General features: G+C 65.7%; 2 protein-coding genes across 5 annotated transcripts in view; both read right to left on the bottom strand.

Annotated features, from left to right (window-relative positions):
- LOC130037412 (uncharacterized) lies at nucleotides 1-16,999 on the bottom strand. Its single transcript, XM_056129255.1, has 16 exons — nucleotides 16,910-16,999; nucleotides 15,600-15,760; nucleotides 14,186-14,210; nucleotides 13,997-14,110; nucleotides 13,004-13,144; nucleotides 12,815-12,921; nucleotides 11,549-11,672; nucleotides 10,821-11,446; nucleotides 7,632-7,824; nucleotides 6,991-7,151; nucleotides 4,185-4,209; nucleotides 3,660-3,773; nucleotides 3,208-3,339; nucleotides 2,422-2,648; nucleotides 1,414-1,531; nucleotides 1-610 (listed from the first exon to the last, which is right to left on the bottom strand). The coding sequence occupies exons 1-16, from the start codon at nucleotides 16,965-16,967 to the stop codon at nucleotides 9-11; spliced, it is 2,928 nt and encodes a 975-aa protein (XP_055985230.1). The 5' UTR covers nucleotides 16,968-16,999; the 3' UTR covers nucleotides 1-8.
- A 2,222-nt stretch (nucleotides 17,000-19,221) lies between these two features.
- Nucleotides 19,222-26,002, bottom strand: part of MCF2L (MCF.2 cell line derived transforming sequence like) — a 40,543-nt gene continuing 33,762 nt past the window's right edge. For 2 of the 4 annotated variants that reach the window (XM_056129796.1, XM_056129795.1), the window contains exons 19-31: nucleotides 24,887-24,979; nucleotides 24,728-24,820; nucleotides 24,533-24,658; nucleotides 23,936-24,157; nucleotides 23,766-23,858; nucleotides 23,294-23,372; nucleotides 23,074-23,140; nucleotides 22,685-22,803; nucleotides 21,787-21,861; nucleotides 21,099-21,217; nucleotides 20,472-20,584; nucleotides 19,736-19,839; nucleotides 19,224-19,609 (exon numbers count right to left, since the gene is read on the bottom strand). In XM_056129796.1, coding sequence (XP_055985771.1) covers nucleotides 19,587-19,609; nucleotides 19,736-19,839; nucleotides 20,472-20,584; nucleotides 21,099-21,217; nucleotides 21,787-21,861; nucleotides 22,685-22,803; nucleotides 23,074-23,140; nucleotides 23,294-23,372; nucleotides 23,766-23,858; nucleotides 23,936-24,157; nucleotides 24,533-24,658; nucleotides 24,728-24,820; nucleotides 24,887-24,979 — 1,326 coding nt within the window. In that variant the 3' untranslated portion in view covers nucleotides 19,224-19,586. Of the gene's footprint in view, nucleotides 19,610-19,735; nucleotides 19,840-20,471; nucleotides 20,585-21,098; nucleotides 21,218-21,786; nucleotides 21,862-22,684; nucleotides 22,804-23,073; nucleotides 23,141-23,293; nucleotides 23,373-23,765; nucleotides 23,859-23,935; nucleotides 24,158-24,532; nucleotides 24,659-24,727; nucleotides 24,821-24,886; nucleotides 24,980-26,002 lie in introns of all 4 variants that reach the window. The other 2 variants (XM_056129794.1, XM_056129797.1) reach the window with 2 other exon arrangements.

The raw sequence follows: 26,002 nt of genomic DNA, 5'->3' as shown, positions 1-26,002 counted from the left end.
GGGAGACTTTATTGGGCAGGGGCTGGGCCCTGCGTGGGGTCCCGCGTGGGCCCCGGCCCCGCGCTCTCCAGCAGGCGGATGGACTTCTCGATCCACTTGAGAAAGTGGGTGACCTTGGTGTACACGCCGTACTTGCCCTTGCGCGCACAGCCCTCCCCCCAGCTGACGATGCCCGTGACGAAGTAGGTGTCCCGGAAGCGCGTGACGTGGGGGCCGCCGCTGTCCCCCTGGCAGGCGTCCTCGGGGCTGCTGTCGTAGCCGGCGCAGAACATGTGCGGCGTGATGGTGAAGCTGCTCGAGAGCTTGCAGGCGTTGCGGTCCACGTAGGGCACCACCAGCATCTTGAGCGCGGTGGACGGCCGGCCCTTCTCGTGCGTGCGGCCGAAGCCGCTCACCAGGCCCGTCTTCTGGGTCATGAGCGTGGCCTCGGCCCAGTCCTTCTCGGGCAGGCAGGCGGGCGCGACGTTGGCGCGGTAGACGATGGGCGTCTTCAGCCGGATGACCGCGATGTCGAAGTCGTAGGTCTCCTTGACGAACTTGTTGTGCTTCACGATCCGGTCCACCTCGTGCGCGGCCTCGTCGCCCTCCTCCTTCTCCAAGTCCCGCTCTCCTGGGGGCGGCAGGGAGGACCCTCGGCCCCGCCCTCCCGCCCTCGGGGACGGCCGCGCTGGACGCACTGCGTGCGCCGCAGAGACCGGAGCAGGGGCGTCGCGGGAAGGACCCTGGGGAGCCCCGCACGGGCAGTGCACACGACGGCGCTCACCCTTCACCCTCCTCCCCACCGGGAGCTCAGGGATCCTCACAGCTCTGAGGACCAGCAGTGTGGGAGCACTCACCCGCCTCACCGGGACCCGCCAGGCTGGGGCGTGCAGGAGCACTCGCCTGGGCCACGAGGGAGCACTCACCTGCCCTCACCCGGGGCACGCGGGAGCACTCACCCACCCTCACTGGGTCACATGGGAGCACTCACCCACCCTCACTGGGTCACATGGGAGCACTCACCCACCCTCATCTGGGGCATGCAGGGGCACTCTCCTAACTTCGCCTCAGCATGCAGGAGCACTCACGTGGGGCACGGGGGAGCACTCACCTACCCTCACCTGGGGCATGTGGGAGCATTCACCTACCCTCACCTGGGGCATGTGGGAGCACTCACCCACTCTCCTCTGGGGCACGCAGGGGCACTCTCCTAACCTCGCCTCAGCATGCAGGAGCACTCACCTACCCTCACCTCATCACACAGGAGCACTCACCACCCTCACCTGGGGCATGTGGGAGCACTCACCACCCTCACTGGGTCACATGGGAGCACTCACCCACCCTCATCTGGGGCATGCAGGGGCACTCTCCTAACTTCGCCTCAGCATGCAGGAGCACTCACCTGCCCTCGCCCGGGTGCGCGGGAGCACTCACCTACCCTCACCTTGAACCTCTTGGCCTGGTGCACGCAGTGGGCGGCCGTGAGCACATAGAACTCGCTCAGGATGGTGCCCCCACAGAAGCCCTCGTTGTCTTCATTGACAAGCAAGGCCTGTGAGGACAAAGTGACCGAGGTGGAACGGCTGCCCCTCGCTCCCAGGCCCAGCCTCCCCACTGCCCCGTCTGCACCGCACCCAGAGGTGGCCCCTGTGGTCAGTGTGCGGCAGACACCACAGCCAGGACCCGCCTGCTGGGAGCAGCCGTCCTCACCCCCGAGCAGGCTCTGGCCCGGGTCTCCATCTAGAAGGCTCCACTGCACCTTGCAGGCCTCAGACCTCCTCCCACAGCTCACTCCTGGACTGCACAGGGCTGGCCTAGTGGGGCTGCCCACGCCCAGCTTCCCAGGTCCCCCGGCAGAGGCTCCTCCTCCCCGGCCCACCAGCCCTCGGGGTGCGGGTCCCTCGCACGCGTGCTCTGAGCTGGACCCCAGCTGCCCGCCTGCCCTGAAGGAGGCCCAGCAGCTCCGGGCGAGAACTAAGTGCACTCAGACGCCCGCCCGGAGGCCACGCGGACATGCTCCGGATGTGCCCGCCACGGCCCACGGCACTTGCACCCAGCCTGGCCATCTGCACCCCGCCCTGACCCGCTCCACTCTGGCCTGGGCATGTCTGGGCCTGCGCGGCTCGACCCACTTTCCCCCAGAGCCGTGTCGAGGCCTGTCCCCTTCCCCCGGCAGGGACGGCCCCTCGGGCCCCTGCTGTCCCGGGCACCCGTGGGCGACCATCAAACCTGGTGCCCCTCCCATGGCCAGGCCAAGGCTTCCCCTGCTGACCCTGCCCCACCCCTGCGCCCCGCCCGGGACGCGGGAGGAGCGGTGAGCACAAGGGCTGTGCGGGCGAGGGCCAGGGCAGGGGCCACAGGCAGCTCGGGCGCTCACATGCCAGCCCGGCCCTTGGCCAGTTCCCCACAGGCCTAGGGAGGTGGTGCTGGACCCACAGTCACCTGCCAGGGACACTCGCCCTCGGGGCACTTCTCGCCGCCCACGATGCGGACCAAACTGCTGCTGTCCTGGCCGGAGCTGTCCTCGGTCCTGTTGAGGTCGAGCAGCTGGGCCGGGTCCTGCGTGGGGGGCAGCTCCTCGGCGTCCGGCAGCTCTGGCAGCAGGGAGGGCTCGGGGCTGGCCGCCCTCTTCCTGCGCTTCGGGGTGGGCTTCCCACAAGGGAAAGCGCCTGAAAGGGGAGTCAGGGTCATCCAGGGAGGCTTCAGCCACACGCACACACGTGAACATGGCAGGACACATGCACACACATCAGCACGTGTGAGCAGGTATACACGTGCACGCATGTCCACACGCACACCTATCCCATGCAGGGTTCTGTGTGCGCATGCAAATGTGGCAACGTGCACATGCATGTAATCGCGTGAGACACACATGTGGAGTGCAGACACGGCAGCACACGCAGGCACATACATGTACACACGTGCGCGGGGCTCTGCGTGCACAAAGGACATGGTAGCACACACAGGAGCACACGTGTACATGCATGGACTTGCATGACACGTACGCGGGCTCTGCGTGCACACACAGACACCTCTGAGGCCCTGCCGGCCGCCGCCCTGGGGATGGTGAGCCTGATGGTGTCTCCCTCGGCCAGCAGAGCTGCAGCCCCCACCGAAGCCCCGGCGTCCCCCACGGCCACCCCAGAGCCAAGGGCGGTCACATGGCCCATTGCTAGGGGTCCATGGAGGCAGCCCCCTCCCTCCTGCCTGTGGCCCCACGGGCCTCACCTGTGGCCACGCAGGACTGGCCGTTGTCGGCAAGGACGTAGCCCTGGGCACAGGAGCAGACCACGTCGTGGCGCTCCTCTCGGCAGAACTGGTCGCAGTCCCCGTTGTCCAGGCTGCAGAACCTGCGCGTGGCTGTGGGGAGGGGGGTCACAGACCCTTGGTTGGGCGGCTGGGAGGGGCCCGCGGCCCAGGGCCATCACCCCTGCCGCCACCCACACCCGAGGGAGCGGGTGCAAGGTGATCCCTGCCCGACCCAAGGGGCACAGGGGCCTTGAGGGCCACACGCAGCAGAGGACGGGCCAGTCTCCCGGGGCGGCAGGAGCCTCGCAGGGGGCTGTGCGGCCCGGAGGTGGCCTGGTCGAGAGCGGCCCCCTAAGCCGTGCTACCTCAGAGCGGAGCCTCTGGGGACCCACAGCCCCCGACACTGACTCTCAGCAGGACCCGGAACTCACGCAGCTCACAGTTCTTGCCGTCGAACCCGAGTGGGCAGGTGCAGGAGTAGGTGCCGATGCCGTCTTTGCACTGGCCCTGGTTCTGGCACGGGCCGCTCTCACACTGGTTGCCGTCTGCGGAGAGAAGTTTGCCGGCGACAGGGAGGCGGTGCTGCCCGGCCCAGCCGTGCCCTCTGGCGTGGCCATTCCCACACCCTCCCTCGGGCGAGTTTGGGCTCGGAGGGAGGCTGGCTCAGGGTCTGGGCCTGCTCGGGGCTGAGGCTGACGCTGGCCCGGTGCCCACGAGCACTGCCCCGGGAGCACCCCTCTGCCGGTCGGCCCCGAGCCCCAGGGGCGAGATCCTGTTTCTACGCCAGAAGGTCGGATCTCAGGTGTTCATGTGGGGCCTGCTGCCTCCCCGAGAGAGGGCTGACTGAGGAAGGAGCCAAGCGGGCGTCTGTGGAAACTCCCAGGATGGGAGAGCGGGGGGTGGGGGGGGCCGGGGGAAAGACCCTCGGGGCCTCCCGAGAGCGGAGTGCTCCTCACCTATGTACGTGTTCCAGAACTCGTTCTGAAAGGGAAGAGGGAACAGTGTGGGTCAGCTCGGCCCTCTCGGCCCCCGTCAGAGGCGTTTCTCCGTCACCCTGGATCTATGGCCCCTGGCAACTCCCTTCTTCCCTCTCTTTGGGCTTTTAGTGGTGCCGGGCACGTGTCCAGCACGATGCCCTCGCCTGCCCGGCCTGGGGGCCGTTGGGCTCCGCAGCTGTGCAGGGGGGCAGGTGAGTCTCTGGGTGCCCCTGCGGGGTGAGGGTCCTCCTCACTGACCAGAAGGCCTCGCCGTGAGGGGCTTCAGTCTCTGGCTGCCCGGGATCGCCCTCTGCCCCGGAAGCGTCAGGATGGGCTTGTGTCAATGGGACGGGACTTCGACCAGCCTGACACTGAGGCATCGATGAAGCGGGAGAGAGCCCACGTCCCCACAGGCCCGTCTGCCCAGGGCCAGCCCATGCCGTCTTGCTCCATCTCGCCTGTTCGGTCCGTTTCAGGCTGCAGCCCTCACCAGCTCTTACTGGATCTGCGCGTCGATGCTACATTTTGTTTAGTCTGATTTGTGGCATTTTGAGAGTCGCTCCCCGCTCTGTGGCAGCTGGGCCACGGGGCCCGTCTCGTGCGCTGACCTCACCAGGGGCCTCTGCGCTTCAGGGAAATCCACCGAGTTTCTTTTCCTTGGCTCGCTCCGGTCCAGGGACAGAGAACGGGCAGAGCCAGGTGTGGGGTCGAGCCCACCATGGTTCTCTGCCGCCTTTATCAGACTGAAGCAGAACCCCAGGATTTGGCCTGTGCCCTGGCCCCGCCGGGCCCAGGGTCTTCTCCTGACTCCTGCTCTGTGCACGGGGTGGGTCCTCGGGGTGCCCAGGGGCCCAGGAGCTGCTGGGGTGGAACCCTGGCCCCACACGCGAAGCGCGAGCTCAGCCCGCCAATGAGAACTCCCACAGGAGGCGCCTCTTGTCAAGCAGGACCGTGGGCTTCAGGCGCCGCGCTTCCCACGGCCCACGGCGGGCCTCACGCGGGCACTGTCCCAACACCCACCACCCGGCCTCCCACGGGAGGTCGTGCGCTTCCCTGCTCCGTGGAGAGAGGGTTCAGGGGATTCCCTGTGAGTAGTGGCTCTGGGTCACTCTGCTGTCAAGCACGGCCCCTGCAAGCCCAGGGAGCCTGGGAGTCGGCCCATCCCACAGAGACCCCCGCCTCCTGCACCCCTCCCGCCCCTCCTTCCTCCCCTCCTTCCTCCCTTCCTTCCTCCTTTCCTTCCTTCCTTCCTTCCTTCCTTCCTTCCTTCCTTCCTTCCTCTCTTTCTCCTTCCTCCCTTCTTCCTCCTTCCTTCCTTCCTTCCTTCCTTCCTTCCTTCCTTCCTCCCTTCCTCCTTTCCTTCCTTCCTTCCTTCCTTCCCCCCTTCCTTCCTCCCTTCCTTCCTCCTTTCCTTCCTTCCTTCCTTCCTTCCTTCCTTCCTTCCTTCCTCTCTTTCTCCTTCCTTCCTACCTTCCTCCTTCCTCCCTTCTTCCTCCTTCCTTCCTTCCTTCCTCCTTCCTTCCTTCCTTCCTTCCTTCCTCTCTTCCTCCTTCCTTCCTCTTCCTTCCTCTTCCTTCCTTCCTTCTTCCCTCCCTCCCTCCCTCCTTCCTTCCTTCCTTCCTTCCTCCCTTCATCCTTCCTTTCTTCCTTCCTCCTTCCCTCCTTCCTCCCTTCCTCCTTCCTTCCTTCCTTCCTTCCTTTCTTCCTCTCTTTCTCCTTTCTTCCTTCCTACCTTCCTTCCTTCCTCCTTCCTTTCTTCCTTCCTTCCTTCGTTCCTTCCTTCCTCTCTTTCTCCTTTCTTCCTTCCTCCCTCCTTCCTCCCTCCTTCCTTCCTTCTTTCCTTCCTTTCTCCTTCCTTCCTTCCTTCCTTCCTTCCTCTCTTTCTCCTTCCTTTCTTCCTTCTTTTATTCCTTCCTTTTCCTTCCTTCCTTTCTTCCTTCCTCTCTTTCTCCTTCCTTCCTCTTCCTTCCTCTTCCTTCCTCTTCCTTCCTTCCTTCCTTTTTTCCTTTCTTCCTTTCTCCCTCCCTCCCTCCCTCCCTCCCTCCCTCCCTCCCTTCCTTCCTTTTTCTTCCTTCCTTCCTTCTTCCTGCCTTCCTTCTTTATCCTTTCTTCCTTCCTCCCTTCCTCCTTCCTTCCTTCCTTCCTTCCTTCCTTCCTTTCTTCCTTCCTTCCTTCCCGTTCTCCCCCTTCCAACCCTCCTTCCCTCTCTCCTTCCCTCTCTCCTTCCCTCTCTCCTTCCTTCAGTTGCCCCTCCCTTCCCCCTTTCCCGGTCCTTCATTCTGCTTGTTGGGCCCACTCAGGGCTGAGGGCCGCCTCTGGGGTCCAGCAGGGCCAGGCCCCGGCTCTCTCAGGCCCCGACTGTGGGCTCTGACAGGCAGTCGCTGGGGAGAGGCTGCCCTTACTCCCAGCTGAAAGGACAGAGCTGCCATCCTGGCCCGGACAGCTGGCTGTTGGACGGCCAGTGAGGCCACTCTCGCCTTCGCGTGACCACCTGAGGTCTGAGACGTGGCTGTGCCTCGTGGCCCGTGGCCCTCCCTGCGCTTCCGTGGCTCCTGCTCCCCTCGTCTGGCTGGAGGCGGCTGGCCCAGGCTCCTCCGGTCCTGTCCCTGTCAGTGCTGGGGGTCTGCTCTCTCGGGGGCTCATCTTCCCTCGTTTAAAAAGGTATCTTTAGCATCTTAAGGCGGAAGCGTAGGTGACTCCTGAGACCTCCCTGTGCTCAGCTCCTGACGCGCGGGGCGGAGGGGACCGAGTCTGTGTCCCCTGCCCCCGCCCCTGCCCCCCTCACCGTCTTGTCCGTGTCCTCGAAGACCTCCCGCGCCTCCTCGTACGAGCACTTCTCCTCGTGGCACTCCCGCTCCAGGTTGCCCTTCTTCACCTCCTCCAGGAAGGAGTTGGCCCGGCGTGCTCGCTGCAGGACCCCGTGGGCTCGGTCGCGGCTGAGGAACACTGTGGACGCGTGCTCGTGGGCTCCCCTGCCCGCTCGGCTGCCCCGCCCCGCTGTGCGTCCACCCTCCACGCGGGGCGGTCCCGGCCGCCTCTCCGCTCCTCCACCCCGCCTGACCCCAGCCCCCCTCCCCTCCCCTCCAACCTGCCCACCCTCTCCTCCCCACCCCAGCGCCCAGGCAGGGCTCCCGGGCAGGCTGGCCCCTGCTGTTTCTCGCTCCTGCTGGCAGTGCCCTGCGGCTGCCCCTGCTAGCCGCCTGCTGACCTCCCAGCCCCCACCGAGCGCGTGGGCCGGCTGCCCGCTGGGCCTCTGCTCTCCAGCCAGCCCCAGCCCCACGGAGCAGCCCGCCCAGCCCGCCCAGCCCCCTCCCCTGCTCAGCTCCCGGCCCGTCGCGTGGGACTGGCACAGGAGGCTGAGCGGCCCTGGGCCCGGCTGACCCGCGGCGAGTCCCTCCGGTCCACTGCCCCCTGGGTGGGCCCTACCGCTTCCCCCGGGCAGCAGCAGGCTGGCCAGGGTGGCACCAAGCAGGACGCAGAGCAGGGGCCCTGCCATGGCGTGTCCAGGGGCTGAGACCAGGGGCAGCTTCTCCTCCCAGTGACGACAGCGGGGCAAGGTCCACTCCCTGGCCACAGGGTGCGTGCTGGCTTTCCGCTGCCCCCAGTCTCCTGATTGGAGCTGGTTGGCGGGGGTGGGCAGGCGAGTGACCACAGACCAGTGCAGCAGAGGGCCAGCAGCAGCCCTGAACTCCCCGGCCCACTTTTTCTTCCACCCTAAGGGGCCCTGTCCACCCTAAGGGATCCTGTCCACCCTAAGGGGTCCTGTCCACCCTGAGAGATCCTGTCCACCCTAAGGGGCCCTGTTCACCCTAAGAGGCCCTGTCCACCCTAAGGGATCCTGTCCACCCTAAGGGATCCTGTCCACCCTAAGGGGTCCTGTCCACCCTGAGAGATCCTGTCCACCCTAAGGGGCCCTGTTCACCCTAAGGGGCCCTGTCCACCCTAAGGAGCCCTGTCCACCCTAAGGAATCCTGTCAACCTAAGGGGCCCTGTCCACCCTAAGGAATCCTGTCTACCCTAAGGGGCCCTGTCCACCCTGAGATATCCTGTCCACCCTAAGGGGCCCTGTATACCCTAAGGGGCCCTGTCCACCATGAGAGATCCTTTCCACCCTAAGGGATCCTGTCCACCCTAAGGGATCCTGTCCACCCTAAGGGGTCCTGTCCACCCTAAGAGATTCTGTCCACCCTAAGGGGTCCTGTCCACCCTAAGGGGTCTTGTCCACCCTAAGAGATCCTGTCCACCCTAAGGGGTCCTGTCCACCCTAAGGGGCCCTGTCCACCCTAAGGGGCCCTGTCCACCCTAAGGGGACCTATCCACCCTAAGGGGCCCTGTCCACCCTAAGGGATCCTGTCCACCCTAAGGGGTCCTGTCCACCCTGAGAGATCCTGTCCACCCTAAGGGGCCCTGTTCACCCTAAGAGGCCCTGTCCACCCTAAGGGATCCTGTCCACCCTAAGGGATCCTGTCCACCCTAAGGGGTCCTGTCCACCCTGAGAGATCCTGTCCACCCTAAGGGGCCCTGTTCACCCTAAGGGGCCCTGTCCACCCTAAGGAGCCCTGTCCACCCTAAGGGATCCTGTCCACCCTAAGGGATCCTGTCTACCCTAAGGGGTCCTGTCCACCCTAAGAGATCCTGTCCACCATAAGGGGTCCTGTCCACCATAAGGGATCTTGTCCACCCTAAGAGATCCTGTCCACCCTAAGGAATCCTGTCCACCCTAAGGGGCCCTGTCTACCCTAAGGGATCCTGTCCACCCTAAAGAATCCTGTCCACCCTAAGGGGTCCTGTCCACCCTGAGAGATACTATCCACCCTAAGGTATCGTGTCCACCCTAAGGGGTCCTGTCCACCATAAGGGGCCCTGTCCACCCTAAGGGGACCTATCCACCCCAAGGGATCCTGTCCACCCTAAGGGATCCTGGCCACTCTAAGGGGTCCTGTCCATCCTAAGAGATCCTGTCCACCCTAAGGTGCCCTGTCCACCCTAAGGGATCCTGTCCACCCTAAGGGGTCCTGTCCACCCTAAGGGATCCAGTCCACCCTAAGGGATCCTGTCCACCCTAAGGGGTCCTGTCCACCCTAAGAGATCCTGTTCACCCTAAGGGGCCCTGTCCACCCTAAGGGATCCTGTCCGCCCTAAGGAATCCTGGCCACTCTAAGGGGTCCTGTCCATCCTAAGAGATCCTGTTCACCCTAAGGTGCCCTGTCCACCCTAAGGGATCCTGTCCACCCTAAGGGGTCCTGTCCACCCTAAGGGATCCAGTCCACCCTAAGGGGTCCTGTCCACCCTAAGGGATCCTGTCCACCCTAAGGAATTTTGTCCACTCAAAGGGGCCCTGTCCACCCTAAGGGATCCTGTCCGCCCTAAGGAATCCTGTCCACCCTAAGGGGTCCTGTCCACCCTAAGGGATCCTGTCCACCCTAAGGGGCCCTGTCCACCCTAAGGGATCCTGTCCACCCTAAGGAATTTTGTCCACTCAAAGGGGCCCTGTCCACCCTAAGGGGTCCTGTCCACCCTAAGAGATCCTGTTCACCCTAAGGGGTCCTGTCCACCCTAAGGGATCCTGTCCACCCTAAGAGGCCCTGTCCACCCTAAGGGATCCTGTCCACCCTAAGGAATTTTGTCCACTCAAAGGGGCCCTGTCCACCCTAAGGTGCCCTGTCCACCCTAAGGGGCCCTGTCCACCCTAAGGGATCCTGTCCATCCTAAGGAATTTTGTCCACTCAAAGGGGCCCTGTCCACCCTAAGGGATCCTGTCCACCCTAAGGAATTCTGTCCACTCAAAGGGGCCCTGTCCACCCTAAGGGATCCTGTCCGCCCTAAGGAATCCTGTCCACCCTAAGGGGCCCTGTCCACCCTAAGGGGCCCTGTCCACCCTAAGGGATCCTGTCCACCCTAAGCAGTACCTGCGGTGTGTCTGAACCTAGAACAGGAGGCAGAGAGAGACACACAGACAGAGACAGAGCGAGACCGAGTTAGAGAGACAAACAGAAAGATAGAGACAGACAGAAATGGACAGAGGTGGACAGAGGTGGACAGAGGTGGACAGAGAGGGACAGGTGGACGGGGCAGGCAGGGATGGGTGGGTGCAGGCTTGAGGATGCTGGCCTGCTTCCTGCGGGGACACTGCTGCTGGTGAGTGCTGGATCTTGTCCTGCTGCGTGTGCGTGCTACACGCGTGTCGACACCCACACACACGCGAAGGAGCCTCGGGTAGGGTGGGCGGCACCCTGGGCAGCTCTTCTTGGGGCTCTTGTGTCACCACGACAGTCACATGGACCCTGGGGGCCCCAGGCGTGGGGACGGGCTCGCAGACGCCCCCATGGCCTGTTCCGGGTGGTCTGGGACCGTGTCCAGGGCGCCCCTGGAGTGGCCCTTCGAGGGGCCTCTAGGGAGGGGCCCCACTTCTGGGGCCCAGCCTGGCCGCCTCCGGCATCCCTGCTCGCTGAGAAGCACGCGGTGCCCTGGTGGGCACAGACAGGGCCGCCCACTCGGCCACGCAGCCCCCTAAGGGAGGCAGCCCCGGGGCAGTGCCCGAACCCAGGCCCGGCCCAGCCCCCGCCCCCTCCAGGCTGGACACCAGGACTGCAGGAAGTAGTCGCTTTATTTGACAGGCGGGGTTGCCCGCCCCAGGACACGCACAGGCTCCCGGCGGACCAGGCCGCCGGAGGCCGGGCTCGCCCCGGAGCCCATGAGGTTCTGGAGCCACTCGATGTAGCGGGACACCCTGGTGTAGACACCCAGGTGGCCCGCGGCCGCGCAGCCGTGGCCCCAGCTGACCACGCCAGTCAGGTACCACGTGCCGCGGAACTGAGTGGCGTGGGGGCCCCCGCTGTCCCCCTTGCAGGCGTCCTTGCTGCCGTCCAGGTAGCCGGCGCAGAACATGTTCTCGGTGAGGCTGGGGGCGCCGGGCCGGCGCTGCGACTGCTCGAGGCAGTCCTGCGTCATCAGGCGCGGCACGTGGATGGTCATGAGCACGCGCGCCGTGGCCCCGTGGTCCAGCAGCTGGCCCCAGCCGCTGACCGCCGAGAAGCGCACCAGCGCGAGCGTCTGCTCCGAGAAGGCCCTGTCGGGCAGGCACAGCGGGACCACGAGCTCCGACAGCTGCACGGGCCGGCCCAGCCGCAGCAGCGCCAGGTCGTGGTCCGTCTGGCCCGGCACGTACTGGCTGGGGAGGATGACCTGGGCCACCGGCCGCTCCTGCTCGTCGCCGTCCTGCTCGCTCAGGTCGTGCTCGCCTGGGGACGGGGACGGCGTGGGGAGTGGGCGGGCCGCGGGCCCCCTGGCCCCCCCGCCCCGTCTTCCCGCTCCCCCGCCCGGCCGGCCCTGGCGTCACCTACCCAGCACCACCGTCAGGTTCTTCCAGCTCTGGATCCGGTCGAAGCAGTGGGCGGCAGAGACGACCCAGAGGGGGTCCACCAGGACCCCCCCACACAGCAGCTTCCCGTCCAACTTCAGCGCGGCCTGGCGGGCACAGACGAAGCTGGCGCCCCCCCAGGCTTGCGGAGGGCGTGCGTCCCGCGGGCCCACCCGCAGCCCCAGGGCTGGACCGTGGCACTGGGCTGTCTGCGTGGGCCAACGGTCCTGGCTCTGAAGTGGACGCGTTCAGAGGGAGGGGGCACAGGGAGGGCACGGGAGCAGTGGACAGGTGCAAAACTAATAAACAAGGGGGATGCTGTGGGCAGACCTGGGGCGACTAGGCGTGGAAGCAGCCATAAAAACAGTGGACAGAGGGGGTGAGGTGGACAGAGGGGCGCGGTGGACAGAGGGGGTGAGGTGGACAGAGGGGCGCGGTGGACAGAGGGGTGAGGTGGACAGAGGGGCATAGTGGACAGACGGGGTGAAGTGGACAGATGCGCGCAGTGGACAGAGGGTGTGCGGTGGACAGAGGGTGTGCGGTGGACAGAGGGGCGTGGTGGACAGAGGGGGTGAGGTGGACAGAGGGGGTGAGGTGGACAGAGGGGCACGGTGGACAGAGGGGCGCGGTGGACAGAGGGGGTGAGGTGGACAGAGGGGCGCGGTGGACAGAGGGGGTGAGGTGGACAGAGGGGCATAGTGGACAGACGGGGTGAAGTGGACAGACGCGCGCAGGGGACAGAGGGTGTGCGGTGGACAGAGGGTGTGCGGTGGACAGAGGGTGTGCGGTGGACAGAGGGGCGTAGTGGACAGAGGGGCGCAGTGGACAGAGGGGGTGAAGTGGACAGAGGGGCACAGTGGACAGAGGGGTGCAGTGGACAGGGGGTGCAGTGGACAGGGGGGTGCAGTGGACAGAGGGGGTGTGGTGGATAGAGGGGGTGCGGTGGACAGAGGGGCGCAGTGGACAGACGGGGCGCAATGGACAGAGGGGCGCAATGGACAGAGGGGCGCAGTGGACAGAAGGTCGCAGTGGACAGACGGTGCAGTGGGAGGCACAGGAGTAGGAGTGGTGGAGTGGACAGACTCCCGCACCTTCCCCACATGTCGCCACTTCTCTGCATCCCCCGGTGGTTCCAGGGGCCCCCTGAGCGGTGCTGTGGGGCCCTGGCTTTGTGGTGCCGGTCCCCGGGGCTGTGGCTCTCTGGGCAGGTGTGGGGCAGGGACAGGGCCTCTGCTGGCCTGCGGCTCACCTGCCAGGGACACTCGCCCTTGGGGCACTCGATGCCGCCCACGATCCTGCCCTGGGGTTCGTCCTTGCGCTTCTCCACAGCAGGGATCTTCCCGCAGGGGAAGTCGACTGCGAGAGGCGACAGTGACTCGCTCAGCGCCGGGTCCGGCCCCGGGCAGCCCCCCCTCGCCCCCGCCCCCGCGGGCCGGACCTGTGGGCCTGCAGGACACCCCGTCGGCCTCCAGCGAGTAGCCCTCGTGGCACCAGCAGGAGAGCCCGCCGCCCGCCTGGTCGGTGCAGTACTGCTCGCAGCCGCCGTTCTCGTTCCTGCAGAACATCTCGGCCTTCTTGTCTGCGGGCGGAGGCTTGTGAGCAGGGCAGCTTGGCGGGCACGGGGGGAGCCCTGGGGGCAGCACCAGACTCTGGGCCTGGCCATGAGCAGCTGGCCGCAGGGCTGGCTGGACCTAAGGGCGCTCCTTCAGGGCAAGGGGCCAGAGGAGAGGCCAGGCCCACCGGCCCCGGCAGACACTGAGCCATGAGGGTGAGCTCAGGCGGGGGACGACTCTGCTGCGAGGGCACTCGGGGCCCAGCCCTGCTGACCCGTCTGCGTGAAGAGGCGGGCGGCCCAGAGAGGGTGCTGCGGTGCGTGTTCAAAGGGCGCCCCTCCCACCCCACCCCAGCTCCTGGGCTCGGCCTCGACCCCGCAGGCTGGTCTGAAAGGCTCCAGGTCAGGTCCAGCCGTGGTCGCTGGCTCTCAGCTGCAGCTCTGGGGGACGGAGACGGGCAGGCGGCCAGCCTCATCACGTCCAGCCGCATCTCAGGACCTCCTGGGGGCTGGCGAGCTTCCTGCGAGCTGCAGTCTCCCGACAGAGCAGACGGGCCATCTGGGCCGGCTCACCCGCCCGCAGCTCTCGTGACGACAGAGCTAAGGGGCCATCTGGGCCAGCTCACCCGCAGCTCTCTTCTAGTGGGTTCTGGGGCGCTGGCACAGGCGGCCTGCGCCGCCACTGGGACACTGCTGGCCGGAGGGAGGCGGAACCGTCGCCCTGGTCAGCAGGCGGGCCTGGCCCTGCGAGCCGCCCCTTCTGGCCCTTCCGACCCTCCCCAAGCGGCTGTTCCCAGCAGCCCGGGCGAAACCCACACGCCTCTGGGCGCCCCCAGCACTGCGACCCCAGGCCAGACCCCCCTGGCCCGGGCCCCTCACCCTTCTCGCAGTTCCGGCCGTAGAAGCCGTCAGGGCAGAAGCAGATATAGGATTGAAGCAGGTCCATGCAGGAGGCCCCGTTCTGGCAAGGGTTCGAGGCACACTGGTCCCCATCTGCGGAGGGCATCCGTGTCGGCCGTGGCGCGGGGCCGCGGCGGGCGGGCCTGGAGGGGCCGCTCGCCTACTCACCGGTGTAGGTGATCCAGAACCGGTTCTGGGGACCAAGGAGGAGATACGTGAGCGGCCACGGCAGCGCGGCGCGGCCCTGCTCTCAGGCTCGGCCCAGACCGTCTCCGAGGCGCGAGGAAGGTTCCCCAGAGCCGCCTCCCGTCTCCTCGACCCCGAGGGACGACGGGGCTGCTCGGAGTTCACACGCGTCCCTCTGAGTCGCCCTCCCGAGTCTTGGCCGCGATCTCAGCGTGGACACAGGGGCCACCCCGCCTGGCCAGCGCAGGACTGAGGCGATGGGCAAAGGCCTGGGGACCAGCTCCACGGCACAGCACTTCCCGAAGAGGCCTCCGACAGAAGCAACTGGACGAGGGCAGGAGTGACCCGAAGATGGGGCTGGGCGGGCAGTGTGAAGAGTGTGTGTCTAAGAGACGAAGCGCGATGTCAGGTGTGTCGCCGTCTGAGGGCGAGACCCGTGTGGGGCGTGCTTCTGTGTGTGCGTCAAGGAGTGAGGGTGAGGTGACGCGTGAGACGCGCACGTATGTGTGTGAGGGGAAGTGTAAGGTGTGTGTCGGGCCTGAGTGTCGGGTGTGTCTCGGCCAGGTGTGCGTCATGTGTCAGTGTGAGGTGTGCACAACGCGAGGTGAAGCGTGAGGGATGAATGAGATGCGGGTGAGACCGAATGTGAGTGAGTCAGGTGTGTAGGTGTGTCACGTGTGAATCCGAGGTATGTGAAGTTCGAGGGAGGCGCGCGAGGTGTGTGTATGTGGGTGAGGTAAAGCGAGAGGGAGCGTCGGGGAGAACGTGTGTCATTTGTGACCGAGGCATGTGAGGGCCAACTGCGAGGCAGGTCAGATGTGGGTGTGAGTCGTGTATGAATGAGGTAAACGTGAGGTAAATACGAAGAGCGCGTGTAAGCGAGGTGAGGCGTGAGTGAGAGTCAGGTCTGAGGCGAAGTGTGAGAGTCGGGTGTGCGCGTGAAGTGTGTGTGTCTGAGTGTGAGGTAGAGTGGGAGAGAGCTGGACTGAGTTTCAGGCGAGAGGGAGGCGTGTGTCCGAGTGTGAGGTGGGAGACGGGTGGGAGTGTGCGGTGAACGCGAGGCGCGTGCAGGAGGGTGAGGTGAAATGTGGGAGTCGAGCGAGTTGCAGGTGAACGGGGGCAGATGTGTGAGTGTGAGGTGAAGTGAGTCGGGCCTGCACATGAGACGAGGCGAAGCGTGTCAGGCGTGTCGGAGCGTGAGGTGAAGCGTGGGCGAGAAGCACCTGCGCCTGTGTGGGACGCGTGGCCGTGCTCCCAGGAGGGGGCGGGGGTGAGGGGCCCGGCGCCTCCCTGGCCGGCGGCTGCTCTGCAGAGGCGGGACGCCGCGTGGGGGACGCCTCGGCAGGACCGGGGAGCCCTTGGCCCGGCGGGGGGCGGACGAGCCGGGCAGCCTCACCGTGCGCTCGGGCGTCCTGAAGATCTCGCGGGCCTCCTCGAAGGAGCAGGCCTCCTCCTTGCACTCGCGCTCCAGGGAGCCGGGCCACAGCTCCTCCAGGAAGGTGTTGGCGCGCCGCCGCCTGTGCAGGACCTGCTGGGCCTCCTCGGGGCCCAGGAACACTGCGGAGAGGAGGCTTGTGGGGCGCGCGGGACGGGCCCCCTGAGGTGGGGGTCCGCCCGGCTCCCGGCCCCTCCCGTTGCAGCTCTCCCCCCGGGGGCGTGAAGCGCGCGTCTGCTCCTTCCCCGGTGCTCGTCCAGCCCCCCGGGGCCGGCACCCCACGCCCACCCCTCCGGGCCTGCTGCCCCTCGTTCACTTCCGCTCTGCCCACACGGCTCAACCCCACTGGCTCCCCCGGCCCCGGGCGCGGCCCTCTCAGCCCTGCCACCAGCTGGAGTCACCCCTTCCTGGGCTAAGTGCCACAGAGGCGTGCCCACAGCCTGGGTCCTGCAGCGGTGCTGAGGTGGGTCCTCCTGTGCCTCCTGCAGGGCGCCCAGTGAAGTCGGGGTGCGTGTGCACAGCCTGGCCTTGGGGCGTTGCAATCAGACTCGGGCCTGGCCCAGGTGTGCACGCAGGCAGGGCTGAGGATGCCCACGGGATGCCAAGGGCACAGGCAGCCAAGGTACGGCCCGGGCGGTGGGGGAAGGGCAGAGGAAGGCAGCATCGTGGGGGTGGGCGGGGGAAATGGAGTCTGAGGCCCGTCAGTGCTGGGGTGGGCAGGGAGAGCTTGGGGCACTTCGGTCACTGTCCCCTGCCTGGTCCCGGGTCCTGTCCTGGGGCTGTCCTGGGCTGTCTGGTCTGAAGGGAGTCCTGAGGGGAACAGGCTGGGGGCACCCCTGGGGAGACATCGGGGGTCTAGGCTGAGCAGAGGGGCCCCGGTAGCTCACAGGGGTGTCCAGGCAGCGTGGGCACGGGGAATCCCAGCTGACCATGGGCCCAGCCCCCGGGGTCCCGCATGGGCATCAGAACACAAGAACCTGCTGCTGCCCAGGCAGGACAGGCTGGGTGCGGAGAGGACCTGACACGAGGAGGGCAGGGCAGCCCCTGCTTCCGCTGTGGGCCAGGCCGGAAGGGCCTGTGGGTGCTGCTCAGGCACGTCCACTCACCACTCGGGCCGGCCACCCCCAGGGTCTGCTGCAATGTCCCCAGAGCCGGCCGGAGCAGCGTGGGAATGCCCAGGCTGTTTGCTTTGGAGGGGGGGAGTGTGCAGGGGAGAGGGAGTCCCCCCGCAAGGGGCAGCGAGGGCTGGGCCCCCAGGAAGCCCCACGTACCTGCGGCCAAGGAGCCCCAGAGGCCGAGCAGAAAGAAGACGGGCGCCAGGAAGACCATGGTGCGGTCTGTGTGCCACCCCGGCTGTTGACTTTCAGGGGGAGGGGAGCAAAGTTCCCAAGGGCAGGGGGGAGGAGGCCAGAAGCAGTGATCACAGGCCAGCCAGTGCGGGACCGCCAGGAGTCCGGGCCCGCCCCCAACCCAGGCCACATCCACGATGCACGGGAGGCCCAGACCCGGGCAAGGCGGCTCAGCCTCTGTCATCTGTCCGGCTCATCCGTCCCGCCTCCCACGGAGCCATTTGCTCCGTGGTTGTAAACACAGAAAAAAAAATTCCAGAATTTTTGCTGGATTTTGCTATACTTTTCATTACATTAGAAAAGTTCCTTCTACTTGTAGTTAGCAAAATATTACAAGTGGACGTTGAATAAAAGTACGTTTTTCTATCTGTTGAGCTGATCTTAGCTCCTGAGTCACCCTACGGCAAACCCTAAGCTTCGCACAAGGAACATCCTGCGTTCGTGGGGCCCTCACTCAGGAGGACATGTCGCCTTGGGTGGGGTCGCCGTGGGCCTTCCCCGCCACACTTGATGGGAGTGTTTACATTATGCCCATAACTTTGTTTCTCGTATTATCTCTGCTTGGTGCTGGACTCACACTCGCTCCATGAAATTTGTGGAGATGCTTTTTCCCCCTCTCTACACTCTTTGAAATAGTGCATGAATGTTTCCGCGTAAGACCTGAGTAAAATTACAAAACAAAAATGGCCCTAAAAATATCTGAGCCTGGCATCAATCAGGAGCTGACCTATTTCTAACTGATTTTCATGAAAAAAATGTTAGGCCATACACAGCAGTGCTCAGGAGTTACCCCTGGTCATGCTCATTGGACCGGATGGGGTGCCAGGGGATGGAACGCGTGTTGGTCACACGCAAGGCAAGTGCCTTATCTGCTGTCCTATTGAAAGGAGCGAGGAAGGCCAGGAAGGAGTTAATTAACTTGCAGAATTGCTTTCCGTAAACAGTTCAGCAGCCTTGAGGTTACAAAATTGGATTGAACCCAGTAGATGTGTAAGGTAAGGGCTAGAATAAGACATAACTATTTAAAGATAGACAGAGTGTTTTGACCATCCTGGAAACTGAAACTATGTGACCGGGTCAAGATGTTTGGGTCGAGATTCTTCAAGAAAAACCGCAAGGAACCTAGCAAAACATGTATGTGCAAAATATGTGGTCTTTATTCTCAAACTGTATAAAAAATGGTCTGTTTCTGAGTTCGAGGCTCTCAGCCTCTGCCCGCTCTTGGGTATGTTGCAGAGCCCCAGCATGCTGGTCTGAATGAAACCCCGCTTGAATTCCTGCAGGAACGTTGTTTGTCTGGTCTCTCCGTGCCTCCCAGGGCTAGGGAACTCCCGACCTCGACACTATCACTCCTGCCTTTTTTTTTTTTTAAATAAGCTGCATTTCATCAAAAGTTAATTTATGGAGAAACTCCTGTTTTGTGTTTTCAGATGTATCAGCAGAAGTTTGTTCATGACTTTTCATATTAAAGTCTCCATTTACCGTGAACTTTGCTTAACTCTTTTTGTTGCCTTGGGGCCATAGCGGGCAGAGCTTAGGGCTCGTCCGGCAGGATGCATACACCTGTTTTCTGTCCCCCGGGGAGGGTGCCTGTGCCCAGACAGGATGAAGGGGTGGGGTCCGGCTGCTCCCCCCACCCAGTCTCCTCTCCCTCCCTCTGGCCTGGGGTGCAGATGAGGTGGGCCCTGAGAGACGCGTCTTTCCCATGGCAGAGGCTGCTCGAATTTATTCAAACAAACACATCCGGGAGGAACTCGAGTCCCCAAGTTTTATTTACATCAGCAGTTCTAAAACAATGACAGGGAGGAAACACTAAGCTTTAAAGTGCTTTCACAGGAGAGCGGCTGAGCAGGACAGGGCCACGCCAGGACAAACACGCCCAGGGCGCTCTCAGCCCCTTCAGGGCGTCTGGCCTGCTGGGCAGCCCCTTCCTGGGCTCTGCAGACACACGGACATACACACTCGGACAGACATGCACGGCAGCCGTACAACCCGGCTCCTGAGACAACAGCGAACAGCCCTGCTCCCCGCTGTCTTGATTGTGTGGAGTCACGTGCCTGGGCCTCGCCATGCTCCCGTGTTTCCCGGCACGGGGGCACGGGGGCACGGGGGGCACGGGGCCAGCAGGGCACGCAAGGGTGGCTCTGAGGACGCGCGGGTTAGCACAGAGCTCTGTAAGAATGGTATCACTCTCTGTTCTTTAAAAACAATACAAATACCCCAACTCGGTGAAGTGCTTTAAAAAACCATGAGCCCCCCATTTTTTTTAAATAGAAAAAGAATATTTTAAATGACAGTTCCCTTCTGGAAATGCACACGCCCAGGTACAGGGTCCTTCTCTGTGTGTGGGCGCTGCCCGGTTTGGGGGGCATCTGGGCCCCGGCCCGTACGGCAGCGTGGACCCCAGTAACAAAAAATAGTTTCATATCAAAAGAGTATCAAATCGTCGTTTCATGTAAACAGTGATGCCGGGTGCTCGGAGGTCTCAGCGGGGCCGGGGGCGTCCTGGGGGCCCCTCCGGCGGCGGACGGGGCGCAGTAGGCTGCTGCTCGCTGTCCCCGGAGGGTCGTCCTGGGCTTGCGGGGTCTCTGCAGGGCTCCTACAGCGCCGTCCCCTCACCCACTAGGCCCAGAGGAGGAGGTCAGGGCCCGGCCGCGGTCCAGCCGCGCTGGGTCGAGCTGGACCGGGCGGACCCCGCGGGAAAGCCGGGCACGGGCTCGGGTGCGGGCACGGGTGGGGGGGCCTTACCTGGGCCGCTCAGACACTGAGCGGGGCTGGACGTGCCCAGGAGCGCGCACAGGCTGCTGGCCGGCACCCAGGCCTCCCCGCTGGACGTCAGGTTACGCACCCACCTGCACGGACCGGCCGTCAGCAGAGCTCCGCCCCCCCGCCTCCAGCCAATCCCGTCCATCCTTGGCCGCCGGCCGGCCCCGCCCCAGCCCCGGTCCGCCCGCTATCCCCGCCGACCCTCCAATCAGCTCCGGTCTTTCTCTAGTCCCACCCACCCGTCCAACCAGTGGTGTTCTAGTCCCACCCCCCGCATCAGTGGCGTTCAATCTCTAACCCGCCCTTCTTATCCCGCTCCAACCAGTCCTGTTCACTCTAGCCCCGCCCACCACTCTGCCCCGCCTCCAACAGTCCCACTCATTTCCCTAGCCCCGCCCACTGCCCTGCCCCGCCCCCAACAGTCCCACTCATTTCCTAGCCCCGCCCACCGCTCTGCCCCGCCTTCAACCAGTCCCATTCATCCCTAGCCCCGCCCAGCGCTCTGCCCCGCCCCCAACAGTCCCACTCATTTCCCTAGCCCCGCCCACCGCTCTGCCCCGCCTCCAACCAGTCCCATTCATCCCTAGCCCCGCCCACCACTCTGCCCCGCCTCCAACAGTCCCATTCATTCCCTAGCATCACCCTCCCATCCCGCCCCCAGCCGGGCCCTGCCCACCATCCTGCCCCGCCCCCACCCCGAGCGTCCAAGGCTGCTCACCAAAGGCCAGCGTCGCCCTCCTGCACCACCTCCACCGTGTCCCCGCTCTTCAGGGCCAGGGCCTCAGGGCTGCCCTTCTCCTCGCCGCCCACCACCCTGAACTTCCCGGGAGCCTGGACGGGGGACAGCAGCCTCAGTGTCCAGCAGCGCCTTGGGGGCGACCGGGAGGGGGGCCCTGGGGTGGGGCGCTGCCCTGGGGGACACACAGAAGGCCTGCGCAGAAGTCCGACCAGCAGGCTCACTCAGTGCTGGCGGGCTGAGTCTGCGCCCTCCTGGACGCCGGTGCGGCCACCGCCCTGTGTGCTCCCTACTCTGTCTTGGGGGATGAGTGGGGGTGGAGGGGTCGTAGTGCCCGGGGCGCCCCGACCCCCTCCTCCTGCCGGCCCAGAGACCAGGGCCGACCCCAGCGCACGCCCAGCCTCCGCGTGACCTTTTCTGCGTCTGTCCTGGGGCACCTGTGCGGGGCCCTGTCCAGGCCAGGCCAGGCAGCGGCCTGTGTCCTCCTGGCCTTCCCAGGGCAGGCAGCACCACCTGCGGGGCCGAGCGGGCACACAGCACCCGCACGGGAGCCCCACCGGCCTCTCCACCCGCCCTCCCGGATGGGCCCCGCTGCGCCTGCCCTGTTACCAGCTTCCTGGGACCCAGGCCTGCCTCCTCCTCCCCGTCTGAGGAGTTGATGGGCTCCTCCGCACTGGACCAGCCATCGTCATCTGGGGCCTCGGGCGGGCCAGACGCTTTGTTCCAGCCTGCGGGGGACGGGGTGCCATGAAGAGCCTGCGGGCGTCTGGCAGGTCGGGTTGGGGTTGGGCAGGGACTTGGGGCAGCACCGTGGCCGCGGCCACTGACTGCCTGGGGGGAAGGCTCCGTGAGGGGAAGGCTCAGGGCCACAGTGGGCGCTGCGGCGCTGTGGGACACCCGGAGGTGAGGGCCGGGGGTGACATTCCCATGGGTGCAGGAAAGGGAGCAGGAGGGCAGGGGCTCTGCCAGGCACATCCACCCCACCCGGCCCACGAGCAGCGCCCCCAGGTGGGCTGCAGCCAGGAGGGAGGACGCGTCTCTGCTCGGTGCCAGGCCTGCTGACCCGACCTGCCTGCGCTCAGCCCAGTGGTGCCTGCTGGGGTCTCTGAGGCCACCCACGGGAGCAGGTCACCGTTGGGAGCTGGGTCTGAAGGACTCGCACGGGCAGAGAGCACGGCGGGCCCCTCTGGGTGGGAGCTGCGCACCCACCCTGGGCAGGCGAGCGCTGGGAGCCGCCTCGCCTGGCCCAGACACAGGCCGGGCACGCCCCACACCTGCGGAGAACAAGCCACGCTACCTCGCAGACCCAAGGGGGTCGGGTCGCTCTTTACTTCATGCCGCTTAGCTTTTTTGTCAGGACTGGTAGGAGAAGCTGCAGAGGAGGAAGAGGCGACAGTAAAGCAGAAGAGAGAGGAGGACTGAGGAGGGAGGAGGAGCGGGAGGAGGGAGAGGAGGCGGCAGCAGGTGGTCGAAGCAGGAGGAGAGAAAGAGGAGGGGACGGAAGAGGGAGGAGGCAGGAGGGGCGGGGAGGAGGGAGGGAGGGAGAAGGGAGGAAGGAAGGTGGGGAGGGAGGAGGGGAAGGAGAGAAGGAAGGGGAGAAGAGGTCTGGGAAGAGGAGGATGGAGAGGGGAGAGGGAGGGGCGGGGTAGGAGGAAGAGGTGGAGGAGGAAGGAGGCTGAAGGGAGGAGGGTGGAGGGGAGGAGGAGGAAGGGGAGAGGGGAGGGGAGAGGAGGAGGAGGGCCGGGGGAGGGCCTGCTGTGGTAGGAGCAGGAGCGGGGGTCCAGGAGGGAGGCAGGAATGCGGCCCTTTCTCAGCCCCAAGAGCAGCGGGGTCATGTCCCCGCCCCGCGGGCTGAGGGCCAGCACAGGGTGGCTCTTTGCAGGCAGCGCCTCTGCCAGGTGCTTGGGAAGCTCAGGGCCTGGGGGCCAGTGGCTCTTCCCGGCCTGGCCTGTGCCCGGGGGCTCTGCTGGCCTCACCCACGGGGCCCGGATCGGGCCAGCAGGGTCTCAGGGCTCTGAGCCCACAGCCCGTCTGCTGGTGGCAAAGTCGGCCTGGCAGGACCCGCCGCGGACCCACAGCCTGGCCACATGGCCAGCCCCGCAGAGCAGAGCCCTTCCTGGGGCAGGGCTGGGCCCACCGCAGAGGGGCAGTCTCTGCCGGAGGCCAGAGGCCGGGTCTCGCCCGGGCACACCCACCTTTGCCCTTCTCGGGCGCCTTGGGCGGTGTCCCGGGGCTCGTGTCGTCCTCCAGACTCAGGTTCTCGCCTTTTCTCTCCTCCAGCTTCTGGACGTTCCTCGTGGAGCCCTTGGAGGGGCTGTCAGGCCAGGAGGGGACAGGCAGGAAAGGGCTCAGTGGCCAGCCTGCCCTGCGGGCAGAGGCGGGCACGGGGGAGGAGGCCAGGGCTGAGGGGCCTCTAGTTGTGGTCAGGGCGGGGTGCAGAGGGGCTGGGGACTCAGCCTAGGTCTGTCCATGGCCTCTCGCCTAGGCGGCGACTGGGCTGTAGTTCCTGGGCAACTGCCTCAGTTTCCCCTGGGGAACCCGTCATAACCCCAGAACTGGGGCCATGGAGCCCGTGGGGTGTCACCTGGTGTTGGACACTGCTGGCAGGGGCAGGCTCTGGGACTGCTCCAGGGAGCGGTGCTGGCTGGCCTCTGTGGGAGGGACAGGCTGTGAGCAGAGCACAGGCAGCACCAGCACCCAGCTGCACCCACACCCACCCTCACCCACCCACATTCATCTTCACCCACACCCCCAGCCTCGCCCCCACCCGCCCCAAGCCAAGGAAGCCGTGTGAGTGCTCTCACCTCGGCAGGCCTGCAGCTGACTGGTCAACACCTTCCGGATCTCACTCACCCACGCGGCCTTGATCTCGGCTGTGGGCGCCTACCCACAAGGAAACGCGGAGGTCACGCTCACGCCCCAAGGACACGCATGCCAACAGCGCTCAAGGACGGACGACCGGAGGGATGACAGCATGGGACCCACAGATGCAGGCAGAGAGGTGCTGCCACCAGGTGGGGCCTCTCCCCTGGGTGATGGGCCTGCCCCCACCCACCTGCAGGCGGGAACCATGTCCTGCCGCCTGTGGGGTGGACCCTCGCCCTGCCCGTCTGTGGTGGGGGAACCTCGCCCTGCCCACCTGCGGGGGGGACCTTCGCCCTGCCCGTCTGCGGTGCGGGGAGGACCTCGCCCTGCCCACCTGCGGGGGAACCCTTGCATCCCCCGCCTGAGGGGGGACCCCGCCCTGCCCGCCCCGGGGGTCCTCGCCTGTCCCACCTGGATGATGTACGCCTCCTCCCGGGCATTGTACCAGATCTCAAACTTCCTCGAGTCGCCCTTCACATTCTCCGTGATGCCCACAGCGGCCATCTGCAGGCAGAGCGGGGGAGCGTGAGTGCGGGGCGGGGCTGGCGGGCTGGCAGGCGGCCCCCCTGGCGGGTGCTCACGTTCAGGGAGTGCTTGTAGCTGTAGGAGGGCGCCTTCTCGTAGCCCTCGCCGCTCTCCTCGCGCCGCTTGCAGAAGAGGACGGCCTTCTCGTGCAGAAACAGGTGCCGCTGCATGGGCTTGAAGCGCGCCAGGTCCTTCACCTTGGCGTGGCCCTTCTTGTGGTCGGTCCACACGCTGAACGAGCCCTGCATCAGCAGCCTGCCCAGGTCACCCAGGTTCCCCTGCAAGGCAGACACGGGCGCTGCGGACCCGGGCGCCACCCCCCGCCCCGTGACTCCTGTCTCTGTGCGGGGGCTCGCGCGGCAGTGCTCAGGGTCTGCTCCTGGCTCTGAGTGCGGGTCACTGCAGGGACGCTCGGAGGACAACACGGGATGCTGGGGATGGGACTCGCGCGGTGTGGAGGCAGGCGCCCTCCCGACTGGGCTGCCTCTGCCCCCCAACAGAAACCTCTGGGAAAGGCACCACTGGGGGCTGGGGCGAGAGGGCGGCTGTGAGGGCCTGGTGGGCGTCGCGCGTCCCCTGCGGGACACCGGGTGCCGTCCACGCAGAGCTGCCCCGGGGCGGGACCGGACTGGCCCTGCGGGGCGGGTGCTCACGTCGTAGCCCGTGATGGCGATGAGGTGCATGGAGTCGTTGACGGCCTTGAGGATGCCCAGGATGGAGCTCAGCGCCTCCTGCAGGTCCTCCGCCCCCTCGCAGCTCTTGCTGTACTTGAGCATTTCCTGCGGAGGGAGCGGCGGGTGGGCGCTGCCCGGGGTCGGGAGCCCCCTCCCCCCAGGCCTGCGCCCCACCTTGAGCAGCAGCTGGTACTTGGTGATCCTCTGCACCGGCTTCAGCAGGTACGAGTCCAGGCTCAGCTTGTGGTCCAGCTTCCGCTGGCACTCCTGCAACAGGGGACCCTGAGACGGTGCCCGGCCGGGGGCAGGGAGGGCCGGGGCGGGGGGACGCACCTGGAAGAAGGGGCAGTCGGAGCACTGGCGCCACAGGCTCTCGGAGCGCGGCTTGTTCTGGCAGTACTTCTCGTACACCTGGAACTCCTCCATCTGCGGACGCGAGCAGGTGAGCGCGGCAGCGGGGCGGGGGCGGGGCGTGTCCTCGTAAGGGGCGTGGCCGGGGGCGTGCTGGACAGGTGGGGCGGGGCCAGGCCAGGGGGTGTGTCCACGGGAGGACGGGGGCGTGTCCTCACCGGGCGCGCCAGCATATGGGGCGGGGCTGGGGCGGGGCTAGATGAGGCGGGGCGTGTCCTAGGCAGGGGTGTGGCCAGGGCGACGGGGCCAGGGGCGTGTCCTCGCTAGGGGCGTGGCCGGGGGCGTGCTCGTCAGGTGGGGCGGGGCCAGGCCAGGGGGTGTGTCCACGGGAGGACGGGGGCGTGTCCTCACCGGGGCGCGCCAGCATAGGGGGCGGGGCTGGGGCGGGGATAGATGAGGTAGGGCGTGTCCTAGGCAGGGGTGTGGCCAGGGCGACCGGGGCCAGGGGCGTGTCCTCGCTAGGGGCGTGCCTGACAGATGAGGCGGGGCTAGAGGCGTGTCTGCTGGTGGGGGCGAGTACAGGTTCTGTGACGGCCCAGGCGCTCAGGAACCTTCCAAAGGACCCTCCTCAGAGACCCTCCATAGGGACCGTCTTTAGGTCCTCCTCAGGCCTCTCCACTGAGAGCCTTCACGGCACCTTCCTCAGTGACTCCTCAGAACCTGCCACAGGACCCTCCTCCACGACCCTCCTTGGACTCATCACAGGGAGAGCAGCTCAGGAGACCCATCCAGTCCCACCCGCCCACCAACCCCTGGAGTGTGTCCTTGGTGACTTCAGTCTGATGGAAGCAAGGTGAAGCTTCAGGTACCAGTTCTGGGTTATCTTTTCTAAATTTTTAATTTTGGGGGATTTCCCAAGCTATCCAGGAAGTTTTGGGGGGTCTCAGTCGGCTGATCAGTGTGAGACTGAAGGCACTGCAGCTTGGCCCTGTGGTGCTGGGGACTCCCCAGACCACTCCAGGGGACCGTACAGTGCTGGGACTGAGCGGGGTCACTGCCTATTGCCCCGTTCCCACTCCGAGGAGTAAGAAAGTCTAG

The sequence above is a fragment of the Sorex fumeus genome, unplaced genomic scaffold (genome assembly GCF_029834395.1).
Source record: "Sorex fumeus unplaced genomic scaffold, SorFum_2.1 ptg000072l, whole genome shotgun sequence".
Taxonomy (NCBI): Eukaryota; Metazoa; Chordata; class Mammalia; order Eulipotyphla; family Soricidae; genus Sorex; species Sorex fumeus.
The sequence above is the reverse complement of the archived record's forward strand: the minus strand, read 5'-3'. Positions and strand labels throughout refer to the sequence as shown.